The sequence below is a fragment of the Narcine bancroftii genome, chromosome 3, assembly GCF_036971445.1.
Source record: "Narcine bancroftii isolate sNarBan1 chromosome 3, sNarBan1.hap1, whole genome shotgun sequence".
NCBI lineage: Eukaryota > Metazoa > Chordata > Chondrichthyes > Torpediniformes > Narcinidae > Narcine > Narcine bancroftii.
Genome location: NC_091471.1, coordinates 259,547,819 through 259,564,916, shown reverse-complemented (window position 1 = coordinate 259,564,916; position 17,098 = coordinate 259,547,819). Strand labels below are relative to the sequence as shown.

The following is a 17,098-nucleotide window of genomic DNA, read 5'->3' as shown; positions in this document are numbered from 1 at the left end:
TTCCTTCCATCTGTTCCTCCAAAGTGGTCCAGGGAATAAAGACTTGTTCAGAAATACATTACAGGGGTAATATTCTCAATACAAGGCAAAAAGCTATTTTAATGTATACTTTGTGTATAGTGCAAAAATTAAACCCATGAGACACAGTTGTACTCAAAATACAGAGCACAAAGATTAATTTATCTGTGATAAACACTAAGGATATCACAAGTCACCTTGTTTGAAGCTCAGAACTGGCTCCAGCATCCTTGCTTCATCTGAAATAGCAATTACATACCCCTTTTACACAGAGGATTCAAACGCTTTCGAACACTTTGCCCAGCTTTGTGAAAGTGTTAATGGTAGATTTGGGGGTCTGAACTTACCCAGCTTTAATCTGCCAAGATGGGTAATGTCAGAGGTGAAGCAGTATGGGGCCAGTCTAAAAGGGTGAGCTGCGTTGAAAGGGGAAGGGAAGATGACGTCTTCTGCATGTGATGTAAATTCATAGTCCCAGGGACTATGATCATGATAGAAAATGCAAAAACTCGATCCCTGAACCAACTCCCCAGCTCCCCTTTCCATCTCCAAGTCATTTTCAAATTACCATCAAGCAATTAGTCCATTGAATAGGGATACAAAGTTTCAATGAGCAGAACTTAGCACCAAAATGGCTAAAACTCTTAATTTGAAAAATTGTCAAGATATTTATCTCTTAATCAGAGGCAGCAAAAAAAAACTTCTTCCGACATGTAAAAATAACTCAGAATTGACATCTGAATTTTTTAAATTTTAAAACGGGCGTGGAACACAATTTTGAATAGCCAAAATAAATATTGAAAAAACTGAATGATAAGTCTAGGGGTATGGGACAGCCTTCCAAAGAATCACACAAATATATGATGGGTAAAACAAGTTTCTTCTGTGCTACTCCTTGAACTTGCTATTTTAAGCAACCCTGATGAAAAATCTCAATGCACTAACCAGAAATCTTTCTAACTTTCTGCAGATTCAATACGATGTTATATCAATTTCTTTACAAGTTGTGAAAGGCCATGTATTGTGGCTCGAATAACGATTTTAAAATACCAGACAAGAGAATTAATTACAGAACTGAAGCAGGCTGATGGAATTAGGATGCACACGAGCAACAAATGTGCTTCAGTATTCATGAATAGAAAGTGCATAAATGTTATTTACATTCCCAAGTCAAATGACCAAATCATATAAGCTATGTGTATTTTATTTTATTTATTCATTCTGCAGGATCTAGATATCACAGAGAAAGACAGCATTTATTTCTCATCTTTAAATACCTTCAAAAGAGTTCTGATTAACTACTAAGCTGCTGCAGCCCTTCTACACCACATTTTCCCAGTGCTGTTGGAAAGTGACATTGAACTGAGGGACTTCTCAAACACAAAGGTGTGTGAACCTGCAGGCAGTTTTCTTCTTGGTGACAGAGTCTGTGGGTTTGTGCAGCGCTACCAGAGTAACCTTGGTGAGTAACTTTAGTGCATTTTAAGAAAAACAAAATCTTGAGAAATCAATGGCTTGAATTCAAAACCGTCAAGTTGAATGATGTAAAACTATCTCAATCAATCATCAACACAATTTTAACAAGTTGAATGCAACAAAAGTGTAATTAAATGCACAACCATAGATCACCAGAGCACAAAGCAAGGATCTCCGGGTCCAAAGCTGTTCACAGCCTGGTCCAATTGGTAACATTCAGGCCAAGGAGCTTGAAAACCAGTGAAGAAACACACAAATAATTTTAAAAATAAAAAGAGCTATCAATTCATCTATCAGCACTACTGATGGCAGAGATTCTACCTTCAAGATATGCATTAATATGGCATCTGAAGAGTAGTAAAACAATCTCAGAAGAACCTCATTGCAAAATACTGACTGACCATTATAAATCTTTGATTGCACTTGTCACCTATTCTTCAATAAAGTGGTGTGAATGCTTTTGCACAAAAATATCATGCGGGCACAAAAGTTATTCACCAATTTAAAAATTAATATTTCACGAATTAGAGGGAAAATCTACAGGAAGCAGTTTTTATTCTTGGTGCCAGTTTGAAACAAAAATGCAAGAGTACTTAACATACAAGAACTGATTGTGACAGGCCAAGGAAAGGCGGAGTATCTATTTAAAATCCATAGTGTTTTGTGCGGTACAGCACCAAAAGTAAATAACACAGCCATTCATTTTGATCAGTTGGGTTTCAGCCTAATCAATTACAGTATTCATCAAATCAAAGCCAAAGTAACCTGGGACACAATTCACAAAGCGTTAACATGCCGAGATATTGATGACTGCTGCAGGCCAATTCCAATCCAATGTTTGATTGTCCATATTCATAATAGAGCAGCGACACATTAACACATCCAATATTTTTAATTAAGGATTTTCTGTCTGCATAGTTCAGAACTTTACATTAAAAATTCACATTTGGAACAAAAGTGGCCCATGTAATATGTTGTAATAACATCTGTGGTCAGTATAGTTAGTTCCAATACCACTATTGTAGACCATGCAATTTTGGTGCATAGGTGCATTGTACAATGTATATAACAATAAACTGTCAATTCCCATTGTGTTCGCAAGAATTTATAAATTAGAAACAAAAATAAGCAAGGAATGCTGACATTAAAATGGGAACCCAATTCCAACTGAACAATGTGATCCCATGATCTGGTGACCATGAACCCCAGTTCACTAGACAACTTCAATTTGGTTTTCAATGATCGACTCCAGAGTCATGGGAGATTAGCAGCAAAAAGCTTATGTGAAGCCATCAACATCTTATTTTGCAATGCTTTTCTTATACAAAAAATTTATGATGCATGACAACCAGTAAGATTCCACTGTACAATTTCTACTACACCCACATATCAATGAAGAAAATGCAAGAGTCCTAGATTATATAGTATTCCTGAAGATTAATGGTAAATGGAACCTTGTACATTTCAGAAAGTTTAGACACTATATGCCAAGGACAACTAAGGTGCAAAGCTTAAGAGTAGCATTTGACAGAATAGCTTCCAACTATAAGGAATTACATTATCCACATTGTCTTCTCAATGTGGATAAGACAAAGGAGATGATTGTGGACTTCAGGAGGACTAGGGCCAACCACCCTCCACTACACATCAATAATTCTGTAGTGGAGAGAATAGAGAGCACCATGTTCCTTGGTGTCCACTTAAATAGTGACCTATCCTGGACACACATCTCACTTGTCAGGAAGGCACAATGGTGACTGCACTTCCTGAGAAGACTGAAGTGGGCAAGGCTACCAGCCACCATCCTGTCAACTTTCTACAAGAACTCTATTGAGATCCTCCTGGCTGGCTGCATCGGTGTGGTATGGTTACTGTAGAGCATTGGATCAGAGGTCAATCCACAGAACCATAAGTGTCAGAGAGGATCTCTGGGGTCTTTCCCCTCCATTGATGTGATCATTGTCTGGAGAAGGCTCATAAAATTGTTAAGGGCCCCTACCACCCCACACAGCATCTTCCAGCTACTGCTGTTTGGAAAGATAAAGTATCAGAGTTGGAATCACCAGGCTGAGAACAGGTAGTAAGACAGCTGAATGAATGATGAACTGCTTATACAAATCCTTCCAAGACTACTAGTATTTAACAATATTTATTTTTATATATGCACTGCATATAAGGTAAATTGTTTGTAAATATGTGTGCTATGTCTTTATATGTGTTTGCATACTTTTTTTTTTAAAAAAAAACACCAAGGACCAAAGAACGTTATTTATTCTAATTGTACTTCACAATTGCATGATAATAATAAGTTTGAACTTGATTATCATTCTGGAAATCAACCCAAGCAGTAATATTATAAATAAACCACAAACCTCAATTGTTACAATGCTGGGGCGGGAAGGAAGAAGCTTAACAAAATACAAAAGGCATGGAGGAAGAAGGCAACTATCATGAATCTAGTTAGGGTATCTTCTAACCAAAAGAAGAAAAACATTCACTTAACAGCAGGTGCAAGCATCAAGGAAATCATCACACTATGGAATTAGATAATGGGAAAAACTTTTACTTCATGAAAATCACATCATCAAGAGCTTCCATTTCACTGGATATGTCCATGTTATTTTACAACAGTTTTGTGCTTGCAGATATTATGACAAATTCTATGCTTATTGCACTTTAAATGTAGCCCAAGGCATTTCTCAGGACCATCATCAGACAAAATACCTGACACCAAGCTACACAAGGTGCTGCAGCCAATAACCTAAAAATTGGTAAAGAGCGATGTTATAGTGACTTGAAGGGTATTGAGAGCAATGCATTTCAGGCAAATATTCCAGGGACAAATGACAGTGTCTTAGAATATAATTGAATGTTGGAGCGATGAAATTCTGTACAAATTCCAATGTCATGACCAAAGAAGAGAAGGAAGAGACCATGAAGATATTTGCAAATGAGATGGGGATTAAAACTGAAATGTTACTCAAATCTTTCAGTCAGCAAATGGGTAATGGGCAACAAACATCGAGTTAGGATTCTGGATGAATTAAAAAGTTCAGAAGGTAAAAAGAGAGGTCATAAGATGAAATCCCAAAAACTAGATACAACAAAAGCATGGACAAGGATTACAGAACCCAACAAGTGAAGGCAGTCAAATGATGTTACTGAGGTAGAAATAATTGGATCCAAAACTCAAATAACATTGATGGTGTGAACAGATTGCAATTTGGAGCTTTGCAAAGAGGTGATTACAATGTTATGAGAACAGAAATTGCAATGGAAACGCAAGTCATACAATGGCATTGGTCAACTGCATGTCCAATTCACTTTTGAAAATGGACACTGATTTCCATGCCTTTAAAATAGTTCATAATAAATCATAATTAGTACGAAAACAATCCTCTCGTCTCATTCAATTGTCAATTAATCTTAAATATCTAATATCTGCCAATGAAAGCAACATTTCAACAATTTTTGTACATTTAAAGGTTATTAAACCTAAATCATTAATAGATGATAGAACCATCTCAAGGCCCCAAATATTAACTGTTTGCTATTAATGCTCTGGTATTTTCTGACATCAACAGCCTGCCATTCTGCACCTATGAATGTTTTTTTGTATCTGACCCAGTCTTTATCCGAACATACTACCCCATTCAGTGAGCTCTTTTGTTAAAAGTCTTATCAGCTCATCAAAAGTTAGTGAAAATCCATATACATCATATACTTGTTCTTGTCTTCTCTCCTGCCAGTTATAGTCCGTAATTTCCCTCCTAATGATAGGTCTAGAGTTTCCAGTCTTCTCTCAAATAATGGGATATGTTTACTACCTTTGAATTTGAGAAATTTTGGAAGAATACAACTAAAATAACAATTTTGTTGTCACCTCATTAAAAACCCATATTCAATGCCAATCATATCCCTGGAAATTTGTGAACCTTTTGTCCAATTAATATTAATTTTTCTAATCACTACTCAAGATTATCCTTCTCAAAGTACCTTCAATTCTCAATGTTTCTGCTATTTCCTTATTCATCTTTCACAACCTTCCATAAAGTTACTTTTTAATAATAATTTTTCATTTCATGGTCATAGGAAGTTAAGAAGCAGAATAGCACAGAATTGTGACTTCTACCATGACTTGTCAATTGGACCTGACATGGCGATCTATGATAATCTAATTTTCCTTTATTTGGCCCCACCCCTTAATTCCTTTCCTATCCATGTACCTGTCCAAATTTCTTTTCCAAACCCAATGATTACATGTGCTCCTCTGACAGTTTGTTCCATGTAACTTCACCCTCTGAATGGAAAAACGTGCTCCTTAGATCTTTAAGTATTCCCCTCTTATCTTAAACCAATAGCATCTACTTTTAAGACTCCTTTACCTTTGTAAAAAGACTAAGGTCTGCCACTCAATTTTATGAATGTTGCACTCCAGTAAGAATAAACCTAGCCTATCCAAACTCTTTGTAACCAAAGGCCTCCATTCCAGGCAACATCCTGGCAAATTTCTTCTGCACTCTTTCTAGCACTACCATGGGGTCAAAAACAACACAAAATATTCCAAGTGTGGCCTAGCCAACATCATCCACAGCTGTAACATGTCCAACTCTTATCCTTTTCCATGCCCATAAAGACAAACAAGCTAAACACCTTCTTTAATGCCCATCCATTTATGTCACCATTTTCAGGGAGCTATGAATGTTCACCCCAAAGACTCTTTGTATATCAACGCTTCCAAGATCCTTTATGTTTACTGTATAGGTCCTGCCCGTATTAGATAGCCCAAAGTGCATTACCTCATACTTGCCTGGATTAAATTCCACCTGTCACAACTCTGCCCAACTTTCCAGCTGATCTATGTCTCTCTGTATCCTTAGGCAGCCATCCTCACTATCTACAACGACACCAATCTTCACATGATCAGCAAACTTGCTTTTCAGACTACAGATATTCTCAACTTGTCATAACTGAGGTTATTATCCTGTGAATCCCATAAACCAATTTCTTTTTTTCCACAAATCAGTCAGTTTACTATAGCCACCCATATGGATGGTTGTTCTGCACATACCTCCTAAAACTTTCATTTTATACTTACATGCTCAGTCTCACCCTCAATTTAATAACAAGATATAGTATTTGTCCATTATTTATGAATACTACAAAACATCTAAAACAGGATGGCATGGTTGGTATTGTGGTTAGCACAATGCCAGTGATCGGGACTGAGGTTCCAATTTTGTAAGGAGTTTGTAGGTTTTCCCTGTGTCTGCATGGATTTTATCCAGGGGCTTTAGTTTCCTCCCACCATTCAAAATGTACAGGGGATTGTAGGCTAATTGGGTGTTAAGTCGTTGGTACAGACAAGGCCTGTTACCATACTGTATGTCTAAAAAAAAATTAAAAATCAATACCATCTTGAAAAATTCTTGGGAGAACTTCACAAGTCAGGTCTTTGTACCTAGGAGGCCTGTGTGACAAACTCCAGCTCTGACTGCTACAATACACCATCCCTTATAGATTTCCTGTCCAAAGAAACCTTTCATCACTACCCTCTGCCTCTTGGCACCAATCTAATTTTGGATTGTTTCCCAATACATCTTGAATCTCTTGCAGTTTGACGTTCTAGACGAGGGATTCCCAACCTGGGGTACATGTACCCCCGGTGGTACATTTGCACTTTTCAGGGGGTACATTGGGTCTGAGATAATAATCACTACTGTACAATACATGGTGTTGTAATCTGCAGTCAGATTGCGCAATGTCATTTTTTTTATCCTTAATTTTTAGGGGTACATGGGAACCTATAAAAAAGCCCAAGGGGTACAGAGGAACAAAAAGGTTGGGAACCCTTATTCTAGACCATTCTAGCATACAGGACTCTGCTAAATGCTTGGCTAAAGTCCATGTATACCAAGTCTACTGCCTTGCCTTCAAAAATTTGCTTTAAATCTTTTTAATCTCAATCAGCTTTGTGAGGCTGACTTCGACAAAATCTGCTAACTCCCTTTACTGTCTTTTCAAGTGAATACAAACTCTTTCCCTTTTTTTCTCCCCTCCAAGTTTTCCTACTTAGGAGGTGAGGTTCACTGGCACTTTTCCTACACTGGTACTTTCTGGCTCTTGGCCTTTATTTATTGGACTTTAGGAGAATGGTGGGGGGGGGGGGGGGTGGAATCTCATTGAAACATTCTGAATGCTGAAAGGCATGGACAGAGTTGTTTCCCATAGTGGGAGCGTATAGGCCAAGAGGATTTAAGGGTATCTGGTTAGAACAGACATATGGAGTAATTTCTTTCGGCAGAGAATGGTAAATCTGTGGAATTCATTGCTACAAGTGTTGTGGAGGCCAAGTCATTGGGTGTATTTAAAACAGAGATTGATAGGTTATTGATTTGGGAATCAAAGGTTATGGGAAGAAGGTTGGGCAGTGGGGCTGAGTGGGAAAATGGATAAATGATGGGACAGACAATGCACTATTAGCCACCCATATAGATTAGCCTATTTCTAATCTTATATCTTATAGTCTTACCCCACACATCGATAAAGATTATGCAAAAATCTCTGTCACATACCCAACAGCCTCCTCCTCTGCTTCCCACAACAGAGACGATTTCACCACAACCTGGGGATCTGTTTTAGTGAGTCTATATTGCTAACTTCATCTTCCCTGATACACATGTTCCAGATGATCAGTAAATATCTCTCCAACTTGGTTTTTCCTTCCAAATACTGACAAAGTAGGACTCATTGAGAACACCATACATTTCCCTGGGCTCCAGACAAAGACTCCCCTTTTGGTCCGGGATGGTGGGGGGGGGGGGGGGAGAGATGTTTAACTCCTTCCTTTGCTACCTTATATTTCAAATATATTTAAAACATTTGGAATTCTCAGTAAATCTGTTGACTAGGGCCATTTTATGTGTGTGTCTCCCCACCCCCTTCTTTTGCCCTTCTAAATGCTTAAGACCTCTCCTATATCCTCTTTAAATCTCAAAAGACTCACTAGGATTATAATTTCCCAATCCAGACATACTCTTCTTGGAGATCTGGAGTCACTTAGAAGCGAAAAAAGTAAGGATTGGAAAATTTACTCCCTTTCAGACCAATCATAAACAGACTGGGTTTATACAGTAGGCATCACTAGGCTAGTTTTAGTTGTGTTATCTAGAATTATAAACTCACACTCCAAGATTTGAACCATCAGATGCATGAAATATGGCCTCTCAGTTGTTAATCTAGATTTCTAATTTCACCACTGTGTCACTACCATTCCTCTTGCAAGTTTACTCACATATTCCATTTCCTCCCTTGATCATTCTTTCACAAATTCTCAAGAGCTTTCAATGCTCAAGTTTAATTACACTTTATGGAACATTCTTGTTATCTGTTAGCCATGGTTGGACCATACTTTCCTTGTAAAAATCATATTCATACAAAACTACAATTTTCAGTGTGACACCTCAAATAATAGCAACACTGTCAGACACCTAGAGCAAGATCTCTTCTTGGGAGAAAATGTCCATAAAATGGAAAAGGCACTGACAAAGGGACTTAATGATACAAAATAAAAAATTGATAGACTTCAAATGGTACAATTTAAACAATAACAAGTGTTTGAATGTTAGCTAATCATTTACATCACTATACACAAAATGCAGCAGAAAACATCCAGAAGCCAAATGATGGTGCATACCATAATCTTGGCACAGCCATAATTGCAACATTTGAATTTTTTTAAACAACAAAACATAATGATGCAGAAATATGCACATAAAGCCTCATTTTGCCTTACAGTTATGGTGGCATGATGTAGATGAAATCTATTACAGGTGAGATCAGAGGGTACACACCAAAATTGGCAAAGGCATCAGAAGAGGCTGGATAGTTCAAGAACATGCTGAAGCAACTCACCTTTTACAACCCAAACAGATTATGATCACCATGCATACTAGAATTCCTAGTGCAGATATCACTGTAAACCATACCTGTTCAGGTCTCTCCTGGACAGCTTAGATCTGTTCTGGAACAAGCTGCTATTTCTTAGCATGTATACACTACTTTTAATTTAACTTTTTTTAAAAAAACAATCTACATTGCGAACCTGAGGTCCTTTGACATTGCACTGAGGCAGAATATACAATTCCCAGAGCAACTGTATGCGTTTGTCCGTTTACTAATGTAATACAAAAGTAATTTTGAAACAATTGATTGTCTTATTTGAATTTTATCATGGACTTCAAGTACCTGGGAAGGAGTAGAAGTTCCTTCAAGTTGTCTACTCCTGTTTCAGTGAAGCACATAATTTAAAAACAGACATGGGAGTATCCCATGTCTGACTCTAAATTTTTTAAGAGTACCAAATACCACTTTATAACAATCCAAATATTAAACCTTTGCATTAGGCAATACATTTTCCAATTGGCACAATTAAATTTCAAATGTTTCAAGTGAATTTTCAATCAATCCACTGCTAAACATCCATGCTGTACACTCACTCTCTCTGTTACTGCATGTTTGGTACTGATGTGAAGAAAAATGGAAGGCCTCCCATTCTCATTTCTTGGATTTAAAGAATTATAAAAGTCACAAACTTAACAATAATGACTGGACTCAGACTAGTTACATGAATCACAAGTACAGGTCTTATAACAACTGAAATAAATATTCAGTTAACTCACCTGCCTGAACATTGATTCAACTTGTTGCTTGAATGTACACTATCCAAGACCATAATGAACAGTGATCAGGTAATAATCCAGAATCTTTACATGGAATTTTAATTGTTCTCTGACACCTACCACTGATGCAACCAACTGTCACTTTTAAACATGACCTGTTATTGACTTAACTTACCTTGCAGAACCACAATGATAATCTTGGAACGGACATTCATCCAAATGCACAATTCCCCAAGTTTCCAGGTTCACCCAACCCACCTAAAGCATGATCTGGGCAAAGGTTGAGATTTGTGCTAATAGGCAAGCAACTTTTCTGTCACTACTGACCATCACAGGCCGTTCTTCAAGTGGTTCTCGCAAGTGACTGGTATTTCAAGGAAAAGACAGTGAAACGAAGGAACAGGGTGGAAGTCAAGACCATCTAGGAAGAGCATAGAAAGGGAGGAGTAAAACACAAAAGTCTGCAGACACCGTGGTTGAAGTGAAAACACAATGCTGGAGGGTACTACACAGGACAACATGATAAACCTTCGTTTCGGGCTTAAGCACTTGCTCAAGAGGAAGGGCTCAAGACCGAAATGTTGGTGAAAAGGGAGTGTAGGATAGAAATTGGAAAGGTGGATACCAAAGAAACGAGTGCACAAACAGCTGGGCAACAAGATTTGGAAGGGGGGAGGGGGGAGTTGTTGAAAGAAAGTTCATGAGTGGATGTTACGCCATACACCTTTTGGCAAAGCTGCTCGCCTGCCAACCCGGTTCCTCTAGCTCTAGGAAGAGCTTCCTGCCGCCATGTGCGTCCTTCGGATGCCGAGGCCCAGGCTGCGCTCCAGGCCGCATCAGCAGCGTTGAGAGGCCGGACTTGGCCTGGAGTTGACATGCGAAACCAACCCACCCCCTCCTCCCCCACCCACCCCCCCCCCCCCCCCCACTCTCCCGGCCACGCCGCCGTTGTCCTCACCTGCCCGTCGCCGGGGCCTTGGCTCTGGCCCTGGGTCTGCGTCTGAGACGGCAGCGTGAAGTCGGTGAATTCGAACTCCGAGCCCTGCGTGTCGGCCCCGAGCAGCTCGGCCTCCTCGGTGTCCAGGAAGGTCAGTGTCTGCGAACTCGGCCCGTACGCGTCCACACTCATGGCGGCCACGGCGCGGGAGCGCGCACTCCCTGTCCTCACCACCGGCGCGATTCAAACCCGCGGGGGGGTGGGGAGCGGGGGGGGGGGGGGGAAGAGACAACCGACCGCTGCGCAGCGCGGCGCGCGCCGGCCGAGGGAGCAGCGGAGAGTTCGCGGCGGGGGAGGGCAGGCGCCTGCAGCTTCGAGGCCTCGGGCCGAAGGATCGGCGGGGGGGCTTTGTATCCGACGGAAGTCCGTGACCTAACTATGCGAGGTCAGGCGAAAGAGCGGCGGAATCGGCGGCGATCGATCGCCGGACGGACACACAAACCCCAGCAACGGCGCGCGAGAGCCGCAACTCCCCCGCAGCCGCTGACGTACAGCACAGAGCGCCTTGACGTCGGGACGCCGCTGGGGTGTGCCGGGATCAGCGGTGACGTCATCGTCCGCCGAGGACGGGTGACGTAATACACAGGAGAGTGCAGTGGCGGGCGGAGAAGAAGAAGAACAAGAGCGAGGCGGCTTTGCTGTCCGTGCTTCCGCCGCCGCCGCCTCCTTCGCCTCTTTCGCCTCCTTCACCAGCCCTCGTCGCGCCCCACAACGGTACGTACTGCAAATCCTTGGCAGGCTGTGCGGGGAGGCGATACCGCGGCCACTCTGCACCGCTGGTGCTCCCTCCCTGTCAGACAGGGTGCCATTTTAGACTCCGCGCTCGCGGGTCCCCATCATTCCCCATGAAATCCTTTTGCCCTCCTGTGAGACCCACTATGTCTTCCCAAGACCGGTGCCCTTTATTGTCTTCCCTGCTGTGGGCACTTGTGTCTCTGAGAGGGTTGCACAGGATCAATGCCCTGTTTATGGAAGTGCTTTCTTGGTCTGATCCATGGGTATATGAGATGGTTCTCCCTTTCACTCTCTCTGGTCTGATCCATGGGTCTATGAGATCTCTCTCTCTCTGGTCTGATTCATGGGTCGTGAGATCTCTCTCACTCTCTGGTCTGATTCATGGGTCTATGAGGTGGTTCTCTCTCTCTCTCTCTCTCTCTCTGGTCTGATCCATGGGTCTCTGAGATGGCTCTCTCTCTCTGGTCTGATCCATGGGTCTATGAGAAGGCTCTCTCTCCACTCAGAGTAATCGTTGTCCAGTTAAAGCCACTCCCATCAAGCCAACATTACCCCTGGCTAATCCTGTTCTATTTTAATCTGGTTGCTATTCCTTCTCCAAAACAATCAGTAGAGAGAGAAACACAATGCTGGAGAAACTCTGCAGGTCGAACAGCAAAGATAAAGATACATAACTAACGTCTCGGGCTCTTTGACAAGTGTGAGAAACAGAAGTACCTTCACAGAATTTGCTTGAGACAAAAATTGAGAACAAAGAACATTTATTATACAACAATGCAAAGTTGGGTGCTTCCCCTTACCCTGGGAATACACACAGACACTGGAGCTCACCCAACTTTTATACAGTTTATTTCAGTATAGAAGTACCCTTCCCCTTACATTCTTCTGCCTCCTGGATGAGTTTGGCATTAGGCAATCCTGTCTGCCTACGTGCTGTTTCTGTGAATTTGGAGGACCAGAGGGTATCCTGTCAGTGTCCCATCATGTCCTTATTCACAAACCTGCCTTTGTTCTAATTCACACCTTCCTGACTCTCAGGGCTACAACCGTATATGCAGAACTTGCTAATTCTGTCTAAGGCTAGAAGACCCTTATCTTATTCAAATAACTTTACTTCCTACATTCTATTATCTATCCTTATCCTATTCATACTGGCTTTATTCATTACATATATATCCATACTAGTTTCCTCATCTTCATATTTTTATATCAGTTTTACTCATTTCTCACAAGTGAGAGATGACATGCCAGATATCCATAGCAAATCAAAGTTTAAAAAATCGATTTTTAAAATATTCTGATGGATCTGAAATGTTAACTTTTTAGCTTTCCACAGATGCTGTCCGACCTGCTTTTCCAGCATTTTTTTTACTTTTAAAGTACAGGTCTGAGATATAGATTGTGAGGAAATTACTGAAATCTCAACAGAGAAAGAGTGACCTGGGATATCATTTAAAAAGTAGTAGTGTAGTTATTTCACGCCCCCCCCCCCCCATGAAAGAAATCAAAGGACATTGAGGGTATCATCTCTTGATCCCTTAGATATACGAATAATGAAGCCATCAAAGTTATGAAAGGTTAAAATTTAAAAAAAACTCACTACTTTCTGGGTGAACAAATTTCCGTGACCTGTTATTCCATATACCCTAAACCAGGGAGACATTATTTCTGCCATCTACACTATGAAGCCCTGTAAAAAAAATTGTACATTTCAATGAGATCATCTGTTATTCTTTTAAACTGCTTAATCTTTCCTTGTCCAATTCCCCTTTTTAAAGACAAATGCATATCCTCACATTTTACACATTCCATGTACATATCCTGTTCATTTGGATATTAAACGTCCTGAAGCATTTCTGCATCACTGTCACCCAGCTTTGTACCATCAGCAAAAGGAAATTGATTAAAGTGAGTTTACCAAGGATAAACAATGTCATTCTAATCTATTTAAATGGTTACTAGCCTGAAAAATCCCCAGATACTATCAACCCGAGTGCTCAGGAGGTTTTTTTCCCTGAAGTCTCACTTAGATTGCCAGCAGAGCTATGAGAGTGCAGTCATAACTTTGTTTCCTGTAGGCATAATGATCTGGAAGATAGAAAATAGGGATAAATGGAGCGTGCCTGCTTCACAGGATATTTTCCAGAGATTTCTGCCTCCTGTATTTCATCCAAAGGAAAAATATTTATATTTATCAAAGGAAAGTTATTTATCATGTTGTCCACATTTGCAATGGCATGAAAATAGGAGGCACGGTCATTTGTGCACATGGGAGCAAAAAGTTACAAAGAGACAAACTGATTGAAGAAAACCATGGGGAAGTATGAAGCTCATCCAATGTGTCAACATGGAAACAGGTCCTTCACGCACCAAAACCCCGCTGACCATTAAGCTTTGTGTCTGAAAAAGGCATTTAAAAAAAAAAATCGGACTTGGAAGTGTGGAGGAAGGAAGGTGTCTGCAGGTCTTTGTATTTAGATTCGTACAATCTGCTAAAAAAAGTAGTCAAAATGGCTAATGAAATAACAGCCTTTAAGGTGATTGGAGTGCCGAAATGAAGCCTTGGTTACACAAAATGTTTGTCTGACTTTAATCAGAAACACTGAATTTTGGATATGAGGAAGGATGTGTTGGTTCAGGAATTATTATGCATCCTTTGTTGTGTTCCCTTGAGATTAGAAAATTGAAGGTATTTAAATTGGTAAAGGAAATCAATGGAATAGATGGATAACTACTCCCTTTGGAGGGATAATCTGGAATTAAAACATAAAACAATTTAGAGCTAGGCTGTTCAAAAATGAAGTTTTTAAATCAAGAGAAGTGGAAATCGAGAAATCTCTACCTAAAGGTTGGCAATTTAAAATTTCATAATTGAGACATATTTTGGTTCAGGATATCTGTGGATATAGACTAAAGACTGGCAACTGTATTTTCAGCATATAATAGCTCATAATGAGATTGTTATTAATTTATCTCCTCCTGTTTCTGTGGAATATCCCTCTTGTAAAATTCAAGACCAGTTTCAACACATATGGTAAATGCCCCTCCAGTTATTGTATAGTGGGTGAACAATGTCTTCCCCTTCTTCGTCAGGACAGCACAACAGTCATCACAATTACAAGGTAAGCAGTGGCAATGAAAACCTTATGGCCAATTTTTCATACTTTTTCTAGTTGCGCCCCAACCTTTAATGTTATGTATAGTTTTAACTTCCACCATTTACTCCATGTCTTGTATTTGCATACTTTAAATAAAAAAATCATCTTTGATATTCTCTGTTCTAGAGGCCAGTTAAAACAGTTTAATATTTTCAACACTGGGATTTATAATCTGAGAGCATTAAAATAAAATCAGAGTGGACCAATATTCCATGATCTATTGTTTGATAGGATCATGAAAGTCCTCTGTTTCAACTGCACTTTGCAATAATGGACTGGATTTCCATTTGGCATTCAGGTGAGATATTCTTTTCTGGTGGAAGGTATGTGGTCATTCCCTGAGCTCTCCGGTCTACCCTGGCTTAGATTGTTGTTTCAGATTCCAGCATCTATAGTCTCCCATGTGTCTTCAATCTACCCTGTGGCTGTTCACTGCACTCATTAAAGGTTCAGTGTCCTGGCAATCTTCCCATCATTACTTCTAGCAGGGATTCCAGTTGACAAGCAACACTTTAAGAACTCCAGCTGTGACTACTAATTGCACTGTTTCACTCATGCTCAAGTTGAAGTTCAGATTGTACACATTCAATGTGTATAATTGTGTAAAAGATTATGAATCGTACAGATTATATATACAAATGCCTTTTATGCATTACTGAAAATGTCTTCCTTGTGGTACCAGCACTAACTTGCATGTATCGCCTCACTGCAATGTCTTACCACAGCTTTGCAGGTGAATTCTGCCTCGCCCGCAGGAAAAAAAAATCTCAGGGTAGTATGTGATGTCATGTATGTAATGTACTCTTGACAATAAATCTAAATATGAATTAGAAATTTCTGGCTGTAGACTTTTTGCAGTCAAATACAGATGTGGTCAAAATCAATCATGTTTTCCCTTAAGAAATAAAGCAGGAGTATGACTTTTTGCCCCTTGCATCTTCTTTCCCATTCAATAATATCATGGCTGACTTTTTTTTAAAAAACCTCAGCACCATCTTAATACACCAATTTTTTGATTTCCTTAATATCTAAAAATCACTCCATCTCCAGAGCAAATAAGATTCTGCATTCTTCTTAGGTAGAGAATTCATTTCCTCTGGGAGAAGACAGTTCTTCTCATCTCTGCCCAGAATGGCTGATCCCCTATTTTGAAAATGTGACCCCTGGTTCGAGATATCGTTCAGATTCACATTTGCTGTCAGATGACATCATGGACAACCCTGAGATTCTTTTTTTCTACAGATGAGGCAGAATTACCATTTATTGGTAGTGCCAAAAAAAAAACACACAGTGAATGCTTGTAAACAAATAAAGAACTGTAAAACATATAATGAATGTAAACAAACTTTGCAATGCAAAGAGAATTTTTAAAAAATCAATAAAGTACACAAGTAAGAGTTCTAAACTAGTCTCTGATTGAGTTTGTCGTTGAAGAGTCTGATGGTGGAGGGGTAGCAGCTGTTCCTGAACCTTAGGGTGCAAGTCTTGCGGCACCCACATCTACTTTGTCAACCCTTAAGAATTTTGTACATTTCCATCATATCATTCTTCTAAACAGGAGGGCATAGGGGCAAGTTAGATTAATCTCGCACTCCCCTCCCTATCCCAGGAATTAGACTGACAAAAGATGGAGCTAATTGGACTCACCTTGATTCTATTTCCAATATTCTTATTTCACAGTTATAAAAGAGTTGCACTTAACAGCCGTAAAGTTCTTGTTTGATGTACAGTATAGTGACTATTGCAACATAGGAAATGCTGCAACTATTTTGCCTGCAGCAATGTGATAGTGCCTTATAGGAATAGTAATGCAATGTTTACATTATTGAACCAGTAATCCAAAACCCTGGGCTAATGATGTCGAGACACAAGTTTGAATCCTACCATGGCAGCTGGTGAATTTAAATTCAGTTAATTAAATCCAAAATAAAATGTAGTATCAGTGTTGGTGACCATTACATCACAGGTTTGCTAAAAAAAAACTATATGCTGTGCTTTCAGGAAGGAAAACTTGTTTTTACCTGGCCAAGCCT

General features: G+C 39.8%; 2 protein-coding genes across 12 annotated transcripts in view; one reads left to right on the top strand and one right to left on the bottom strand.

Annotated features, from left to right (window-relative positions):
- The window catches only part of upf1 (UPF1 RNA helicase and ATPase), a 56,234-nt gene extending 44,562 nt beyond the window's left edge, over positions 1–11,672 (bottom strand). For 2 of the 5 annotated variants that reach the window (XM_069927776.1, XM_069927777.1), the window contains exon 1: positions 11,134–11,672. In XM_069927776.1, coding sequence (XP_069783877.1) covers positions 11,134–11,304 — 171 coding nt within the window. In that variant the 5' untranslated portion in view covers positions 11,305–11,672. Of the gene's footprint in view, positions 1–10,175; positions 10,235–11,133 lie in introns of those variants that run through there. The other 3 variants (XM_069927778.1, XM_069927780.1, XM_069927781.1) reach the window with 2 other exon arrangements.
- The window catches only part of comp (cartilage oligomeric matrix protein), an 81,291-nt gene continuing 75,786 nt past the window's right edge, over positions 11,594–17,098 (top strand). For 2 of the 7 annotated variants that reach the window (XM_069927791.1, XM_069927785.1), the window contains exon 1: positions 11,594–15,363. The gene's annotated coding sequence lies outside the window, so the exon portion shown is untranslated. The remainder of the gene's footprint in view (positions 15,364–17,098) is intronic. The other 5 variants (XM_069927789.1, XM_069927786.1, XM_069927787.1 and 2 more) reach the window with 5 other exon arrangements.